This window comes from Neovison vison, chromosome 7 (assembly GCF_020171115.1).
Source record: "Neovison vison isolate M4711 chromosome 7, ASM_NN_V1, whole genome shotgun sequence".
NCBI classification, from domain to species: Eukaryota; Metazoa; Chordata; class Mammalia; order Carnivora; family Mustelidae; genus Neogale; species Neogale vison.
Window position 1 is genome coordinate 13949019 of NC_058097.1, and position 18352 is coordinate 13967370.

At 45.7% G+C, this 18352-nt stretch overlaps 2 protein-coding genes across 2 annotated transcripts; one reads left to right on the forward strand and one right to left on the reverse strand.

The window, feature by feature from the left end:
* Nucleotides 1-3635: 3635 nt before the first annotated feature.
* LOC122913752 (haptoglobin) lies at nucleotides 3636-8041 on the forward strand. The gene is made up of 5 exons (XM_044260389.1): nucleotides 3636-3755; nucleotides 4895-4977; nucleotides 5280-5381; nucleotides 6086-6160; nucleotides 7129-8041. Exons 1-5 carry the CDS (start codon nucleotides 3751-3753, stop codon nucleotides 7905-7907), a joined length of 1044 nt encoding a protein of 347 aa, XP_044116324.1. The 5' UTR covers nucleotides 3636-3750; the 3' UTR covers nucleotides 7908-8041.
* A 1984-nt stretch (nucleotides 8042-10025) lies between these two features.
* TXNL4B (thioredoxin like 4B) lies at nucleotides 10026-18305 on the reverse strand. Its single transcript, XM_044255816.1, has 4 exons — nucleotides 18097-18305; nucleotides 15041-15208; nucleotides 13582-13733; nucleotides 10026-11602 (listed from the first exon to the last, which is right to left on the reverse strand). Exons 2-4 carry the CDS (start codon nucleotides 15170-15172, stop codon nucleotides 11437-11439), a joined length of 450 nt encoding a protein of 149 aa, XP_044111751.1. The 5' UTR covers nucleotides 15173-15208; nucleotides 18097-18305; the 3' UTR covers nucleotides 10026-11436.
* Between the last annotated feature and the right edge of the window lie 47 nt (nucleotides 18306-18352).

The following is an 18352-nucleotide window of genomic DNA, read 5'->3' on the forward strand; positions in this document are numbered from 1 at the left end:
TTCTATACTTCTGTTCATTTAAAATGCATGTTTTTTTGTTTTTTTTTTTAAAGAGAGAGTGCCTGAGTCGCACAGGCAGGGAGCAAAGGAAATCCAAAGCAGGTTCCATGCCCATCTTGGAGCCCAATGCAGAGCTCAATCTTTCAACCCCAATACTGACCCAAAATCAAGAGTTGGATGCTTAATCGACTGAGTCATCCAGATGCCCCTGAAATATTCTGTATCTTGATCTGAGGGTGGATTATGCAGTTATTATACATATATATTCATTGAGCTGAACACTTAAGATTTGATGTTTATAAGAAATGATGTTGGATCAACTGTCTACCCATATGGAATAAAATTAGCCTGGCTTCTTACCTCAGTTTCCTGAATTTATGGAAGATATTTATAACAAATTAGAATCATCCTAAAGTCCCAACAATGAGGGAATATTTAAAGTATATAAGAGGGGCGCCTAGATGGCTCAGTTAGTTAAACTCAGACTTGATTTCAGCTTAGGTTATGATCTCAGGATTGTAAGATCAAGCCCCGCATAGGGCTCTGGGCTGGGCATGGAGCCAGCTTAAGATTCTCTTCCTCCCTCTCCCTCTGCCACCTGTCCCCATGCTCTCTCTCTCTAAAAAAAATAAATAAATAAGAAATAAAGTATATATGAAATATCCTTAAGTTAGGAATATGGTGTGGCATTAAAAGTGTTTGCTAAAATGTGGAAAATACCTATTACACTGGGTAAAAAAGGCAGACCACAAAAATTCTGTATAAAGAATTATCAAAACTATGTAGCAATATGTACAGTCTGGAAGGAAGCAACACCGAAGTGTTGGTAGTGGTTATTTGTCTTGGGGTGACAAAATAATGGGAAGACTTTTTTCTTATTTGCACTTTTCTGTAGCAAGCAAAATTTCAAGACTTCAATAATGGCAAAATAAACTTTTAACAACTATATTTTTCCTTCCAAAATCAAAAGTCTGCTCTTCACGTTTCTCTGTCAACTGCTGTCCTGCTTTATTAATCCTTCAAGCTTTTCTGCTTTCTGCTCTCATCACAAAATGTGTTCACCACTTCCTGCACCCGGCTACACTGCGTCTTCTCAGCTGCCACCTCCTCATCTTGTCCCAACCAAACTCCCGATTAAGACAGAAGGCGGGATGCCTATTAAAGGATGCCCAAGGAAGAGAGGCTGTGAACCCTCCCGGATTGCCCAACAAAAGGGACAGCTGTAATAGAGTTTAGGTTTTGTTCACGGGCAAATGCAAATTTTCATGCACCTCGTGGGTAAGCATTAGTTCTCCAGTGGTGGTGAGAAATGCAAGGGGCCCTTGCAGCCCCAAGGGAAAATCCTTCCCTCCACTTCATAGGACCACAGAGCTGCCATCGTGTCACAGCAGATATGCAGGGATGGGAGAAGCTATGGCCACTTACAATGAAGATTCTCAGACTGCTCAGACTCGTTGGAGCGCATCTCTGGAAGGGGGGGCCTGGGCTTTGCCTTTTAATGTCTGTCAGGTGATTCTCCCACCCCCTTCATTTTTTAAAACATCATTTGATACATAGATATATATTTTAATAAAGTACAATTATAAAATGTACATATATGAACCTATCACCCAGCCCAAAGCTGGATCATTAACATAATTTATCTATATGATTCTCTCTTATGCCCTCCTCTTGCCTCCCTATGAGAAGTAACACTACATTTTGTGTTTTCCATTCTACTAAAATATTAAAAAAAACACAGTTTTTGTCTCCTTGGCATCTATGCTTGCCTTTTTTTTTTTTTTTTTTTTTTAGCTTTTGGCCTCAAGAGAAAGAACTTTATTTTTTTCATGAAATTTTTATTGTGATAAAGTATATACAATTTTTCTCTTTTTACCAATTCTAAAGTATACAATTCAATGGCATTGATTACATTTATAATGTTGTGTAACCAACACCACTATTTCCAAAACTTTTTCATCACCCCAAACAGAAACTCTGTACCCATTAAGCAATAATACCCTATTCTCCTCTTCCCCAATCCTTGGTAACCTCTCATCTGCTTTGTGTCTGTAAATTTGCCTCTCCTAGATATTTCACATAAGTGGAATCATACAATTTTTGTCTTTTTGTGTCTGGTTTCTTTCAGTGAGCATATTTTCCAAGTTTGCTCATGTTGTAGCACGTGTCAAAAATTACACTTTATTGGGACTCCTGGGTGGCTCAGTGGGTTAAAGCCTCTGCCTTTGGCTCAGGTCATGATCCCAGGTTCCTGGGATTGAGTCCTGTGTGGGGCTCCTTGCTTAGTGGGGAGCCTGCTTCTCTTTCTGCCTCTGCCTACTTGTGCTTTCTCTCTCTCTCTCTCTCTGACAAATAAATAAATACATAAAATCTTAAAAAAATTACACTTTATTTATTCATCTATTGAAGGGCACTTGGATTGCTTCTACCTTTGGGCTATTGTGAGTAATGCTGCGATGAGCGTTGGTGTACAAGTATCTGTTAGAGTCCCTGTTTTCTTTTTTTTTTAAAGATTTTATTTATTTATTTGAGAGAGAGAGACAGTGAGAGAGAGCATGAGCGAGGAGAAGGTCAGAGAGCGAAGCAGACTCCCCATGGAGCTGGGAGCCCGATGCGGGACTCGATCCCGGGACTCCAGGATCACGCCCTGAGCCGAAGGCAGTCGTCCAACCAACTGCGCCACCCAGGCGTCCCTAGAGTCCCTGTTTTCAATTAGTTTGGGTACATACCTGGAAGTGGAATCGCCGGGTCAATGTTTAGCTTTCTGAGGGACCATGATACTGTCTTCTACAGAAACTACACCATTCTACATTCCCTCCAGCAATTCTCCAAACTCTTGACACACAACGTTACATTAGTTTCAGGTGCACAACACAGCGATTCAACATCTCTACACAGCCACGCTGTGCTCACGGCGAGTGTAGCTACCATCTGTCCCCATACGGCGCTCGTACAATACCACTGACTTCATTCCTTATGCCGTGACTTTTAGTCCCATGACTTATTGTCTTTATACCAGAAATTGTATCTTCCTTCTCCTCTTCACCCATTTTGCCCTCCCCCATCAGATAAGTAAATAAATCTTATAAAAAATAATTACAGGATTATAATACCAGGAGAACCACGGCCATGTAGCAAGGTTTGCGCCAGCCTACACTAGAGCTTTCATCATTTTATGTGATTTCTTGCGGGGAGCTATCAGAGAAGGCACAATAAATACATTTTACTGATTTCAGCATTGGAGAAATTTTATGCAATAGGGAGATGTCAACACTGGTGGGGGAAATGATTGTGCAAAGGAAATGTTTTCTTTAGAGCCCTGTCTCAGCCAGGTTGCAGGAGCGTCTATAATGGGTTTAAAATAACTCACAGAAGGGCTTTGTTTCTCAGAGCTGAAAATGCTCCAAAACAAAGAGACACAGATTGACGCTTCCTCCCCCAAGTCCTGCACACAGTGGCCGATTTTGGGAAACCCTTTGGCAGCCACATGGGGTCAGAGTGTGGCCAGGCTTCTTTGGGGTTTGTAAAGAAACCAGGGAAACTCAAGTGTGAAGCAAGAGCTCCACTCTGAACAGGGATGTTGTTTGTGGCTCTGTTACTGGAAAATGCAGTGACCTTATTAACAAGGTCAAAGTTGTGTAGACACAGGAATTACAGCATCAAGAAGGGGTGGAGTGAGATATTGGGGGCATAAAAGCATCGGCAGCGGACCCCACAGCACTGCTCTGCCAGAGGCAGGACAAACCGAGGATGAGGTGAGTCCGCAGCTCTGCTGCTCCTGCCTTTTCTCTAGATGACTGTTCCTTCTCTGTGTACAGCCTTTACCTCCAGGACAGTCCAGGTATAGGCGAAACCAAAGGGGAGATGCAAAACAAACCCAAAGAAATAGGGCAGATGCTTTAAATTAGAGCAGCTTAAGAGGTTTCGTGTGTTCAATCTTCTGCTTTTCTGCATCCGTGAGAATGCGACTTACTCTAATGGATAGCTCTTTCCTCGAGGTTACAAAGTTTTCACCTTTGCAGGGGATGCCTGCCAGCAGCTCCCATGGTAGGCTTTCTGGCAATTTAAATATATTTATTAGCATATTTTCTCATTTTTAAAAAATGTATAGGACCAAAGGTAACACATTTAAATGACCCAATGAAGGCACTGAGATTTTATCAAAATAACAGAAGAATTTTTTTTTTTTTTGAAATGTTGAAGTCGCACGACTCCAAACTTCACATGCCAAGCATTCTCCATAGAGCTGGCTTCGGTCAGCAAGATGGGGAACTGGTGAGTGCGGCCCGGGGCACTGGTGCCCTCAGTCCGGCTCTCAGGAAGCCAGTTATCTGCCTGGAACCCTTTTTTGGCATTTTGAGGTTTCCTGAAGGCAAATTATCATTAGTAGGAAAACCATGCAAGTGTTTCAAATTTTGTATATTTAAAACATCTTGGAAATGGAAAAATTTTAAAAGTAAAGAGAATAGCATAAGAAACCTGTTTTCCATCTTCTGGTTATCCACATTTCATTAGCAGCACCCTGTGGCCCAGGACCTCAGGGGTGCAGTGAGGGAGGCTTCTTTTCGCGGGGGAGTTCACGTGTTACTGGCAATTCAACGTTTCCTAAATGCCGCCAGAAACTGAGGCCCACAGATCTATATGCCTTTCTACCTTGGCGGTCCCTCTCGGAAGCCCATGCAGGATTCCTGGCGGGGCAGAGCACGCTGGAACCCGGGCGTACTGAGGACCTGCCCGAGTCTGTGTGTGGATGGGGGTGGCGGCCGCTTCTTGGTGCCAGCACTTCTGTACAGCTTCTTCTCTGGCGGCCCAGCGGGAGGGGTGTGGGTGCCCGGGGGTGGGGGTGTGAGGCCGGGAGACCAGGTGCTCACTCATTCCTGTTGTCTCTCGGCAGAGCCCTGGGAGCGGTCATTGCCCTCCTGCTCTGCGGGCAGCTTTGCGCAGCGGACACTGGCAGTGAGGCCACAGACCACGCAGGTAGGTGTTTGGGTTCGGGGGGGAGCCTCACGTCTCAGCACTGCCGTGCCCCTTGCGACCCTGCCGATCGGCACCCTCTCTTCGGGAAGAGCCAGTTCCTGCATCTCGTCCTGATGTCCGGTGTTTCATTCCAGTGGAGAACTCTGGGGAGCCGGGACAGAGCGGGGATGGCCTTCCCGTTGGCTTCCATTTGAGCTGGAGGGTGGCTGATGTGCACAGCAGCCTCTTCTCAACGGACTTCTCGGTCCCTGGGATCGGTTTCCGAGTCTCGCCCTCCTCCTCCAATGACTTTCTCTTTGCAGAGGTCAGTGTCCCAAAGCCCCCCGAGATTGAAAATGGCTACGTGCAGCACTTGATTCGCTACCAGTGTAAGCCCCTCTACAGACTGCGCACTGAAGGAGACGGTAAGACTTGGACAAGTGTCCCCGCACCCTCCTCTGCCCCGGCCTTTCTGTGATGAGTGGGGCCAGGGGCGATGGGCCAGAGCGCTGACATGTTCTCCTTGGAACCAGAAGAGGTAGATTCTAATAAGGGTTTTGTCACCAGTAACTGTGGCCTCTTGGGAAAATGAACTCAGCCTCGAGTTTGCCCCTTTGTGAAGGGGAGGCGATGCCGTGTAGCCTGCCCACCCCAGAGGGACATCTACATCTCCCAAAGGAGACGTGGTCAAAGAAGCAAGGGTGGCACTAGTGAAGACGGTGGGTGGCCCTGACCTAGCACTGTGCTCCGCGCGCCAAGTGCTTCACGTGTATTTGCTCGTGGAGTTTTCATGACATCCGCCCCCACCCAGGAAGCCAGTTACCAGTCTCATTGTGCTGATGAGGCACAGCGAGGTTGTGCAACTTGCTCAAGATCAGGCGGCCTGGAAGAGGGAGAGGTCAGGACCTGTCCCACGGCGAGTCTGTGTGGCATCGCTGCCGCCACCTGTCTGTCTTGCGGAGCGTCACCGGGCCCCTAGCACCTGGCTTCTAGCACAGCGCTCCTCCCTTCCTCCTCTTTCCTGCCCTTTCCTTCTCTTCTTTTTCTAGTTCTCTTTAAACACCTTCCCTCCTCATGCTCAGGGTAGACTCAATTTCTCTTTTGATTCATTTCTTTCCTTTTGTTTCAGGAGTGTACGCCCTCAACAGTGAGAAGCATTGGACAAACCCGGTCACTGGAGAGAAGCTGCCTGAGTGTGAAGCAGGTAGGAAGCCAGGAGCCCTGGGAAGCTGACCGAGGGTGGGTGTTGAGAGTCTCCTGCACGGGCAGGCATCTCGATCGAAAGGTCCCAAAGGTGCATCCTTCCCGACTGCTTTCCTTCAAGCACCTGAGAGCCAAGATGCGGGACCGGGGAGAACCACAAGGGGTCAGGCTGATAAGCGAACTTTTAGGTGAGGACACTCCCCAGCAAAGTTCACTAAGGATCTTGATCATTTGGACCTTCAGGATATTGGCTGAATCCACTGTCTACCCTGGCCTCTAGGGTCAGGAGGCCCTGTATGTTCACATAGGCTGTTCAGGGAGCCCAGAGTCAAGTGTAAAGCAGGAAGAACGGGTTGTGGGAGGGCCGAAACAAGCCAAATCCACAGACGGGTGACGCAGGCTGGCGAGGGGTTAGGACTTGTGTTTCTTGTTATTAGGAAGAGATGTTGCTCTTTCCCTGTCCCTCCTGGGACCAGAGGATTCTGCCTGCCCTCTTCTGCTACTACTTAACTACACTAAGTTCTAGTGCAGAACTATTAACCTGTCTTGTATTAACTGCAATATCTAAAATCTGAGTTACAGCCAGTGCTGCAACACATCGCTCTTTATGGATGAATCATTATAGCTTCTCATCCTTAGAACGAATTTCAGGGAGTTGCGGACGTCTTTTTGTGATAAATGATTTAAATATACATACAGTTCATCAGCCAGCATTTGAAAATCTCAGCATACCTTTTTTTTGTGTGTGTGAGTTAGAAAAGCACTTAGTGTCTCAGTGATGTACACAAGAACCGCTTTAAACTGTTAACTGTGGAAATGAGAGCAGCAGGTGGTAAAGGCAAGGCATGTCGATATTTCTGTGTAGAGGTCAACACGACAGTCTCGACAGCACCTGGCCCCGCCGTCCCCCTCTCTCCCACACCAGGAGACTCACATTCCTGCTCCTGATTTTCTCGCTCTCCCTGACAGTATGCGGGAAGCCCAAGAACCCGGTGGACCAGGTGCAGCGCATCATAGGCGGATCCGTGGATGCCAAAGGCAGCTTTCCCTGGCAGGCCAAGATGGTCTCGCACCATAATCTAACCTCCGGGGCCACGCTGATCAATGAGCAATGGCTGCTGACCACAGCTAAAAATCTCTTCCTGGGCCATACGGATGATGCGAAAGAAAAAGACATCGCCCCTACTTTAACACTCTATGTGGGGAAAAACCAGCTTGTGGAGGTTGAGAAGGTGGTTCTCCACCCTGACTACTCCAAGGTAGATATCGGGCTCATCAAACTCAAGCAGAAGGTGCCCATTGATGACAGGGTAATGCCCATCTGTCTGCCTTCCAAAGATTATGCACAAGTCGGGCGTGTGGGCTATGTGTCTGGCTGGGGGCGAAATTCCAACTTTAAGTATACCGACCTACTCAAGTACGTCATGCTGCCTGTGGCCGATCAAGACAACTGTGTCCAGCACTACGAAGGCAGCACAGTGCCCGAAAAGAAGTCATCCAAAAGCCCCGTGGGGGTGCAGCCCATACTGAATGAGCACACCTTCTGCGCTGGCATGTCCAAGTTTCAGGAAGACACGTGCTACGGGGACGCGGGCAGCGCCTTTGCTGTGCACGACCAGGAGGAGGACACCTGGTATGCGGCAGGAATCCTGAGCTTTGATAAGAGCTGTACCGTGGCCGAGTACGGTGTGTACGTGAAGGTGCCCTCCATTCTGGCCTGGATTCAGGAAACCATTGCTGGCAACTAACGCCGACTGTTGGCAGCCCTTGCCCAAGGACAAGAACTCACTCTGGAAGAGGGGAAAGTGGATGGGAGTGGAGGGGAGAAAACACGGTGTGAAGCGGTGTGAAGTCAATCAATAAAGAGCTTTCTTTTGAGTCATTTCTGTGGGTTTTTAGCCCAAGCCGTTCCCATAGTTACTGTGCAGCAACAGCTAAGCGGTGCTCTATATTGGGGCATGGCAGAAACCACCCCAAGCCAACCACAAACCCCTAAGGTGGCACAGAACTGTCCTGTGCTGGGTCACCGTCAGTGACCACATGCCGACCAGACAGCGGGCCTCAGAAAGGTCACGGTTACCCTTGTTTCAGAGACAAGGAAACAGACTTGGAGAAGGCAAGTGATCTGCTTACGGCTACACGGCTGGTAAGCAGGGCAGCTGAGGTCATCCACCTCGAACCCAGGCCGGTCTGAATGCGAACCTCAGCTCTCTGCCCCCCACTCTCTTGCTTCTGGGCAGTGAGCGAGGGGAGCGTGCGAGCTGAAGAGGAAGACGCTAGCTCACCGCGCGACAAAGACGAGGGACAAAGACGAGGGTTCTGACCAGGCGGAATCTTACCCCATGCGCTCCCCACACTGCGGCACTTCCGAAAACAAAGATGCGGTAAAGGCAGGAGCCGTTCTGGACTTGCTCGGTCTGGATCGCAGTGCGGCCGGACGTCTGCCAAGGGCCTTCAGTCCCTGCTTTCCTTTCTGATATGCTCAAACCAGATCATCTCGAATGTCCCTACCAACATTCTGGAACTTGGTAAAGAGGTACAGGTCTCTTCCTCAGTAGGGTAGGCTTTCCCGGGCTGGAAGAAACCCAGCCTTTACCAGGAGCCAAATGCAAGCCACCTGAGTCTTCCCTTTCACGAAGACAGGCTCTTGCTATTAAGGGTCTCCCAGAAGGATGGTTTCAGAACCCTTGTAAGCAGGAAGCTCTTCTAACTTCTTCCACTCTTCCTGGCTATTTAAGCCCTCAGGACACTGACCTTTCCTCAAGATAACCTCTTGTCACATGAAAATAGGGCCTCTCTTTCTCACTGGTGTAAAATGCCCCGAGGTCCTTGTTCTCACCCCAGGGCCCACCCTGCCCTGTGAAGCTGTCCTCTGTCCTCACACGCACTTCCACACACCCATCAGGACTTTTCAACCCCTTAGAGCTAGTGGGCCAGTGGAGATCTTCCACCTCTATTCTAAAACCTGTGAAAGAGAGAAGAGCCAGAAGCGGAAACATACTACACACACATGAACAGAATGCCTCTCAGAATACAGTTTTGCCTTTTCCTTCTGGTACCATCTTTAGCACTAAGTTTTCTTAAAAAAAAAAAAAAAATTTCTTTTTTAAAAAAGAATTATTTGGTTGCATTAAGTGGCTTCTGGACTGTTCAGCAGGAAGACTTTGGCATTTTCTCCATTCACTTGTCTTCTCTGGCTTCCTCCCCAGCAGCACCATCTGCCCTCCTGGGCTAGTCCCAGAGCTTCAGGGACCCTGAATTCCGTGCAGCTCTCTGAACATGCTCTGCTGTCTCCAGCATTGGGCCTTCTTGCTCCTGGCGCCCTCTCCTGAAATGCTCCCCCTCTTCCACACAAACATCTCCTTGCCTCCGGGAGGGGTAAGCCTTGTCTCCTCTGCAAAGCAGGAGTCGTTTGTATTTAGGGGAGCATCGGGCACAGGGCAGGGCACTCAGTATGAACTCAATCGGTACTTGCAGAATGGAAAGCAACTAAGGTAGGAACAAGCACACAAATCGGGACTTCAGAGAAACATTCCCTGAACACCTCGGTAGGAGAGGAGACAGGGTAAATTTACAGTGCAAATTGTGAGTTTTTTTTTTTTAAAGAGTTATTTATTTATTTATTTGACAGACAGAGATCACAAGTAGGCAGAGAGAGAGGACGAAGCAGGCTCCCCGCTGAGCAGAGAGCCTGACGCGGGGCTCGATCCCAGGACCCTGAGATCATGACCTGAGCTGAAGGCAGAGGCTTTAACCCACTGAGCCACCCAGGCGCCCCGCAAATTGTGTGTTTTTGCCGGTATCTGTGCACTTACTCCACGTCAAATACTGTGTGATTTAGGCTCTGAAAGAAAGTCCAACAACAGTGAGAGGCAATGAAGACGTTTTATTCTTTCACAGGGGTCTGGAGAGAGGTAGGTCTAGTATTTACTCACAGGCTCAAAACCTCTAGGGACCCAGGGTTTTATTGTTCTCCGCACATTCACTTTTCATGCTGGTCCTCATGGTCCTAGGATGGCTGCTTCAGTTCCACAGATCAGGAAAACCAGCGCAGGGAGAGGGGGAGAACACAGTGGTGGCGGCGGCTCCCTCCTTTCGTCAGCGAAGGACACCAAAGCCCCCAGCAGCCTTCCTTCTGTGCCCGTCAGTGGCCACCTCTTCCTGCAGATGAGGCTCGGAAGGGAAGCAGCTGGTGAAGGGGGAACGTACTAGCAGCGACAGTGCCAGCCTGCACAGAACCCGGCTTCTGCTGCCCAGGAGGCCTGCAACTGGCTGATCCTGCCTGGGCCCTGGCCCTCCGACTCTGCACCTCTTCACTTGTTCTAGAAAGTCAGGATCCAGAGGCTCTGTGAGGTTTTGAGAGAAGCAGTGACTTGCCCAAGTGGTTAGGGCAGGTCATGCTGGGGATGCCAGAAGAGCAAGAATTCTTCATCAAGTTATTAAAAGGGGCAAATACCATAAAGATGTTATTTCCTCTAACAACTCTGGCATCTCTTTCCAGTCTTGAGTCCTTGGAGTGAAAGCCCCAGAGAGAAGCAGAACTCTGGCTTCTGGGAGAAACCTGCTCCTACTAACGACAGGTAGCTCATTTTTTTGCTTAGCTCAAACTGGGTGCTGGATGGTAAAGGTTCAAGGTCTCATTTCTTGGGCAATTTTGTAACATAAAAACTAGTAAAATGAGCAAACCAGGATACTCTTTTAAAAGTCTAAGCTAGAAGGTTTCCAAAATAAAGCAAATTTGCCCACTATCAGCAGAGAATCACTTATCCAAGAGAAACAGGGATACCGGGGACCAGCGATGGCAGAGCTCACAGCCACGCGGGAAATACCTGAGCGGAGCAATGGGTGAGGGGGAGCCTGTGTGTGTACACTTAGGGTGCAAAAGAAGTATTTCTCTTCCTGTGCAAACAGATTTTCTATTTTCCTTGTGTATCACATAAACGTAATTAAACAGTAGTAGGTAATGTTGAAAAGGATTCTGTATTATCTTAAGGAATAAAGAGAAGTACAATATAAACTTAGAAAATCACGCTGGGAAAACGGACCACGGTTGTCTTGACTGCTCGGAGGTTTGCAGCAAGTAGACATTTCAGCATCGCTGCTCATCAAGGGACCAGCATGGCCTTCTACTCGGGGGCGGGATTTTCTGTCCAAGTCAGACCTCTTCTCCGCTGGGATGCTGAGCACCTTTCTGAAGGACTCCAGGAAGACAGCATAGTCGGATTCGGGTACTGCTTCAACATGTGCCTTTGTCTTCAACTTTGAGTAGTGAATGTGCTAAATGTCTTGATAGAGAAGGTCGTATTTGGGAATATTCTTGGGATCAATAGGACTTTGGACAATAAGTTTCCCCCTCATTGCTCCTCGATAAATTACTTCAATCAAATCTATGAAGTCCTGCTTGGTTTTGAAACTTCCCACAAACTTAGTGTGATCTGGAGACCTAGAGAGCATGGGAGAAAAACACGCTCGCTCAGAACTTCTGGCGATTACTTGTGGCAGACCTTCAGGATAAACAAAATGAATTGCTGCTCTGTTACTTTCTTCTCATCAGTGACACTTAAGACATGAAGCCTGACATTGATTTCTGGTTGCAGTTAAGGGGCCCATTTGATACAGGACTAAAACCAGTGCCATCAGCCACTGGGGCGGCATGTGAGCTCTATTACGTGAAGAGCCTCCACTTCAAAATCTCTTTTAATCACTTCTTAGCTCCTTCTCCAGTAGAGCTCCCTGGACGCTGGCCTGGGCATAGTTTGTGGCTGCTGCTGTCGGCTTCACCATGGAAAGCCCATTAACTGGTCATCGTCTCGGAGTTCCCCTCATGGATACTTTTGAATGGTGAGTATGAAATCTTTATTTTTTATTTTTTTTTTACTATTTCAAACTTCAAGTATGTTAATTGTAGAAATTTTTTAGAAAAAAAAATTACTAGTGAGGCCAAAAGGCTGCATTTCAGTACATCCTTCCAATGTGTGTGTGCGCGTGTGTGCACAGATGCATTTCTTTTTCAAAATAATGGCAATTATATCATGCAAACTATCTTGTAATGTGCTTTCCCAACTAACATATAACCTATTACTTTCAAAGTCATTAAACTTACATCTACAACATTATATGAAACTGATATCCAGTGTCCCTCTGTGGACATCTATGTTCTTTTTTTATTTTTATAAAGATTTTTATTTATTTATTTGACAGACACAGATCACAAGTAGGCAGAAAGGCAGGCAGAGAGAGAGAGATGGGGAAGCAGGCTCCCTGGCGAGCATAGAGCCCGATGTGGGGCTCGATCCCAGCACCCTGGGATTACAATCTGAGCTGAAGGCAGAGGCTTTAATCCACTGAGCCATCCAGGCCCCCTGACATCTATGTTCTATGTATTCTGCTTTCTAAATAATAGTGGGATGAATAGCCACACAGCCAATTTTGCCCACTTTCATGATTATTTTTCCTTCAGAGAAATTCCTGGAAATACAATTGCTGGGTTTCTTATTCTCTCTCTCTTTCTCTTTTTTTTTTTTTTTTGAGAAAGTCCATGAGTTGGGGGTAGGGAGGGAAAGGGTCTTAGGCAGACTCTGGGCTCCCTGCCTGACACAGGGCTCGATCCCATGATGCTGAGACCATCAACTGGGCTGAAATCAAGAGTCGGATGCTCAACTGACTTAGCCATCCTGGTCCCCCAAATTTTACAGACTTTTAAGATGGGAAATAGTGTCATAAATCACCCTTGAAAAAGACTGCACCAAAATTATACTTAACTGTATCCTAGGAGAATATATAGCTTTAAAATACTTAAAACAAGTAATATTTAACGTACGCTTAGAGAGAGAATGGCAAAACAGGAACACAGATCTGACAAGCAAATACCCCACTCACAGCAGGAAATGATAACAACCACAGACGGGCTGAAAATACATGCTAAGTATTAGGACGCTGACTGGATGCAGTGGAAGGTGTTAAAGATTTCATAGTGCTTATTCTTGACAGAATTGGTTGAAGAATGTTTTCGAAACCTTTTGAGTGGCAGAAGATGGGTCAGTTGGGCAGAGAGAAGCACATCTTAGTTTCCTGGAACACTTCTTTCCAAATGTAGCCTACCAGTCCCAGACGTTTAAATACAACAACCTATTTTGTTTTAAATGAAATTCCTGGGAAACTTTAAATAAAGCTGTTCTGCATTTTCTACACTGAAGGATGGTTAGCGCTTCCCAAATCGTACAATTCTTTCATGCTTCAGCAAGAGGTTAAAATCTGCCAGTCACACTGGAAACACTCTTTTTGGCACCCGCGTTTCACGTAACAAATGAGTGGCCCAGCTGAGGAAACCGCAGCAGCACAGGCAGGCAGGGGAGTTACGGCAACTACTTGGGTAAAAGCAACTCCCACCGCTATAGTAACTGCCAAGTCAATCAGACTTACCCATAATCCACTTTCATATGTTGCCCATTGAAGAAAAACACAGTAGACGGAATATAACTGATGTCAAAATAGTGCGTGTAAACGGGAGTTCGGTCCACATCTACCAGATAAATAGCAGCCATTTTACTCAGGTCAGAAGAGGTCTTAGAAAGCTGCAAAGAGAGAGAGACATGTACGTCATAATACGAGAGGCAGTTAAGGTTTCTTCTGTGAAAACTTTTTGTTCGAATATTCTGTTTGAAAGAAATTCCTGGGGTGAGACTCTCTCCTGAGTTCCACATTAGATACAGTATAACCTTATCATTCAGTCTGAGTTTCCTTTGGTAGACTTGTGAGACAGCCCTGGGTACAATGAACTCATTACCCCCCCCAACCCTTTTTTTTTTTTTTAAAGAAAAAATCTGTTTTTGGTTGTAAAACGTTTTTACAAACTTTTTGTGAATTTATAAAATCCACATTCACTTAAACAAAAACAACTCAGAACTATGTACTGTACATTGAAATTCCCTCAAATCTCTTTCCTTCCAATCCCCCTATGAACAATAATTGTAATCAAAATAGTGAAGACTTGCATGGCCGTTATTATGTGCTAAGTGTCCAAAGTGCATTACACCTGTTAACTCATTTAATCCCTGCAACATTCCTATGGTCTCCATTTCTTAGATGTAGAAATTGAGGTAACCTGCCTCTAGTCACACAGCTAGTAAGCAATACAGCTGGGACTTGAACTTGGGCAGTCTGGCTCGGTGATATTCCGTCCCCTCTACAGCTGAGGGTATAATCCTCTGGCCCCTTTCCCCCTCATGTTAACACATCATTTTTGTTAACACACTCATGTTAACACACTCATTTTTAATCACAGTACTAAATATTCTTATACGGGATTCACACTGTGGGTGGCAGCAATAGAGATGCTGGGAAGAGATCTCAGTTCTGGGGTAAGTCTCTCTCCATAATAAACACAGATAGGAATAAACCTGTTTTGTCTCATACTCCCCTCTCTGCTCATCAGAGCATGTAGATGTGTTATGAAACAAGAGATTATCATCGGGCACACATTGGAGGCAACACACTAGGAAAGCTTATCTGCAGGCAGAGAGAAAGAAGTTCAAACCCTAGCTCTTAGGTGGGGCACTTACCCCCTACCATGGGAGCAGTAATTTTCCCACTGTTGTGGGGACCGAGTAAAATAATGTTCACAGATGCTTGTTAATAGTGTTTCTGGTTCTCCACTGCCTTGTTGGTGAAACTGAACTTGGATGGCTGGTGTTGCAGGACATCTAGGACAGACTCAGCATAGTTAGAGCTTTGGGGGCTCAGCTCAGGCCAGTGAAAAGTGTGCCAACAAATGAAAAGTTGTGTCCCTGGGCCTGGCTGCTCCTTTCCATGTACTTTATAGATATTGAAGTGAGAATACATAGATTTTTTAAAAAACCATTTATTTAAAAAATTCACTTACTATATCATCTAGCTGCAGACAGACAGGATCCTCATCTCTCCCAAACCTGAGGACCAACACCTTCTCTGCGGTACTTTGTATTGCTTGGTCTACTTCTTTTTTGCTAGTTAGCTTGGGCAATAGGAAGCTCATGTTGAGAAATCCTAATAGTAATCCTCACTGTCAGTCCTGAAATACAGATGCAATATTTAAAGACAGATTAAGTGCACATGTCCTAATTAAAACAACAACAACAACAACTTTATTTTTGGAGTAGGTTATATGTATATTTTATTCCCAGAGGAAAAAATGGTTTCATACAATACAGTATCAAAAAAGTAAAAGGAAAACCCTAAACGCACAAAGTGGTGGCAAGTCCGTCAGCTTAAAAAGAAACAATGTAGAAATGCACGCTGTGAAAAATCTCCCTCCCCCTGTCTGCCCTCGACTGGCCCCATTCGTACTAGCCTATCTTTCCCTACACACCACATAGCTACTTTCATTAGGTTCTCATGTATCTTCCAGTTTTGTTATGCATTTACAGGAAAATACAAACATGCATTCCTGTTTTTTCCCTCTTTTACCCCAAGAATAGCCTATTCTATCTGCCAGTGTGCCAGCAGGAAAAAGATGGCATTCTCAAATTTGGTCGTTTAAAGAGATTTTCATGAAGGCAGTGTATAGGAAAACAACAGAGTACAGTGCTGTACTTCAGCTAGTAGAGCAGGGTGCTGCTCCTACCCCTAGGCCTGAAGGGGCCACAGGAGGGAGAAGTGTGTGGTGGGGACCATGGGGTGCAGAAGGTCCTTGTATAGGAGGCCAGCCTGCAGTGAAGGGATGCAGCCACTCTTTTCCCTCCCTCTGATCTCCTGCTAATGTGCCCACTGGCTGACTCAAACTGGAACCAGATGGCAGTGGAGATGCAGAAGGCAGCCCAGTCTCCTGATCCCAGTTTAGAGAAAGAGGAAGAGTGCAGGGGGAGTGACAAATGACAGATGTCCAGCACACATACTTTACCCACTCTTCTGCACTTTGGAGTGTTTCACCTAACATGGGAAGACCTTTCTATATCTCTACATATGTTGTTACAACAACATACTATTTTGTGCATGGACCATACATTTAAAAAAATTTTTAAACATTTTATTTAGTTAGTTGAGAGTGAGAGCATGAGCACAGGGGAGGGGCAGAGGGAGAGGTAGAAGTAGACTCCCCTGCTAAGCAGGGAGCCTGACAAGAGGCTCAATCCCAGGATCCTGGGAAGATGACCTGAGCCAAAGGCAGATGCTTAACTGAATGAGCCACCCAGGTGCCCCACTACGCATGCACCATATTTTTTAAGTCTTTTATGGATGGGAGTCTTATCTTAAGTCCTGGCTTCAAGATTCTTGGTGCATGCCTTACTAGACGTACCTCACACGGCAAACAAATAACAATTAAGAAGGGTGTGTGGGCCCACCCCACACAAAAAAGAAACAAGTCATAAAACACCAAGACAGAAGGGACCCAGTCCAATTCCCTCATTTTATAGACTTGTTTGCTTACAGTTTTGATTCTAGCTAAAACAAGGACTAGAATCCAAGTCACCAAATTTCTAGGGCAGTGTTCCCTCTGCTATAATCAGTACCTATTTTTATGGTTAAGAAAGGAACTTTATTTTTGAGTCCATCCACAAGAAACTCCATTGAGAACCTGACATTTTCAATCTGGTCCCAAAGTAGGTTAATGCTATGAAAAGGGAGGACTTCTTTATGTGTGTGTGCATGTGTGTGCATGTGTGTCTGTGTGTGTGTGTGTGTGTGAGAGAGAGAGAGAGAGACAAGTCACATTTTAAAATATTAACTAATAAAATTCATATAGGAAATGAAATTATTTCCATAATAAGTCATTCTTTAAACAGGCAAGCTAGATTGCCGCAAGGGACCTCATCAAATGTCAGTAGCAGAACAAATTACTTACAAAGGGGAAAGTCAAAGAAAGGATGGACCTATTCCACAAAAATTCAATGATACTGACACTATGATATTGACAAAGAGAAGGAAGTGAGGAGAAGGCAAAGCTGTTCAGCGGGGTGAGGGGACCGTATAAATGTTGGAAGGAAGAGAAGAAAACTGATGCCACACCTAAGAATATGTTCATAGCAAAGAATACCAACAGAAACTTCATTAAAAGAAGAAGCACAGGGACGCCTGGGTGGCTCAGTTGGTTAAGTGGCTGCCTTTGGCTCAGGTCATGATCCCAGCGTCCTGGGATCGAGTCCCATATCCGGCTCCTTGCTCGGCGGGGAGCCTGCTTCTCCCTCTGCCTCTGCCTGCCATTCTGTCTGCCTGTGCTCGCGCTCTCTCTCTTTCTCTGACAAATAAATAAATAAAATCTTAAACAAAAAAGAAGAAGAAGCAGCACAAATGGACCAAAATATTTGAAAAGTTAAGCTTTAATAGTAAACAAAAGCAAATTAGAAGATTTAAGCTGGTAAAGCGAAATAATAATGCAAGAGCGTGAACGGACACACACTGCCTGGTGCCCGCTGTAATACAGAGGAGCAAAACTTTTCTAGGAAGAAAACAATCCGAGGAACACTTCCATCTCTGAGGCTTAATTCGACACGTTCACAAATATTTATGCAGAAAAAAAATATTCTCAAAATCTTAGTGATGAAAAACTGGAAACACCCTAGATGGCCTAAAATAAAGGGACTGGAAAAATAAACGATAGTACAGTCCTAAAACATACTATTACACGACCACTGAATACGATGATACAAATGAAAATGTCAGATACCGAAAAGCTCTCACGGTAAAGAAGTTATAAAACAGTATACGAAGTGTGATTCTACTGTTGTACAAAACCTAATTGTAATACAAATACATACATTTGCCTAGAAAACCAATTGGAAATAAATTTCCCCAAACACCATCAGTGGTTATGCCTGCGAGTGAACAGACAGGTGGATTTTATTTACATCGGAGAGAGCGTCTTTCTTTTTCCAAAATATTCGACATAATTATACATATATTTAACGAAACCTGTGGCTAGGCTACTCCTGGCCCATAACTGCTACGGAAAACAATACTTACTTTATTTGCACAAGTCACCTCCCTCTCTTCCATTTCAGGACCGTCCACAACCGTCTCCAAACGAACTGGGACGCCAGCGACACCTTCTCTGTCAGCGTTAACCCACAGCAACCCAGCCGCCACTGCTTGGCAACTCTCCGCGTACCGCTCGAGAAAACGAAAACGGAAACGGAAAAAGAAAACGCACAGGCGCAGTAGGTAAACTTGCTGTCGCTCCCAAAAGTCCATCAAGCGGAAGTGGTTATTCTAGTTTCGC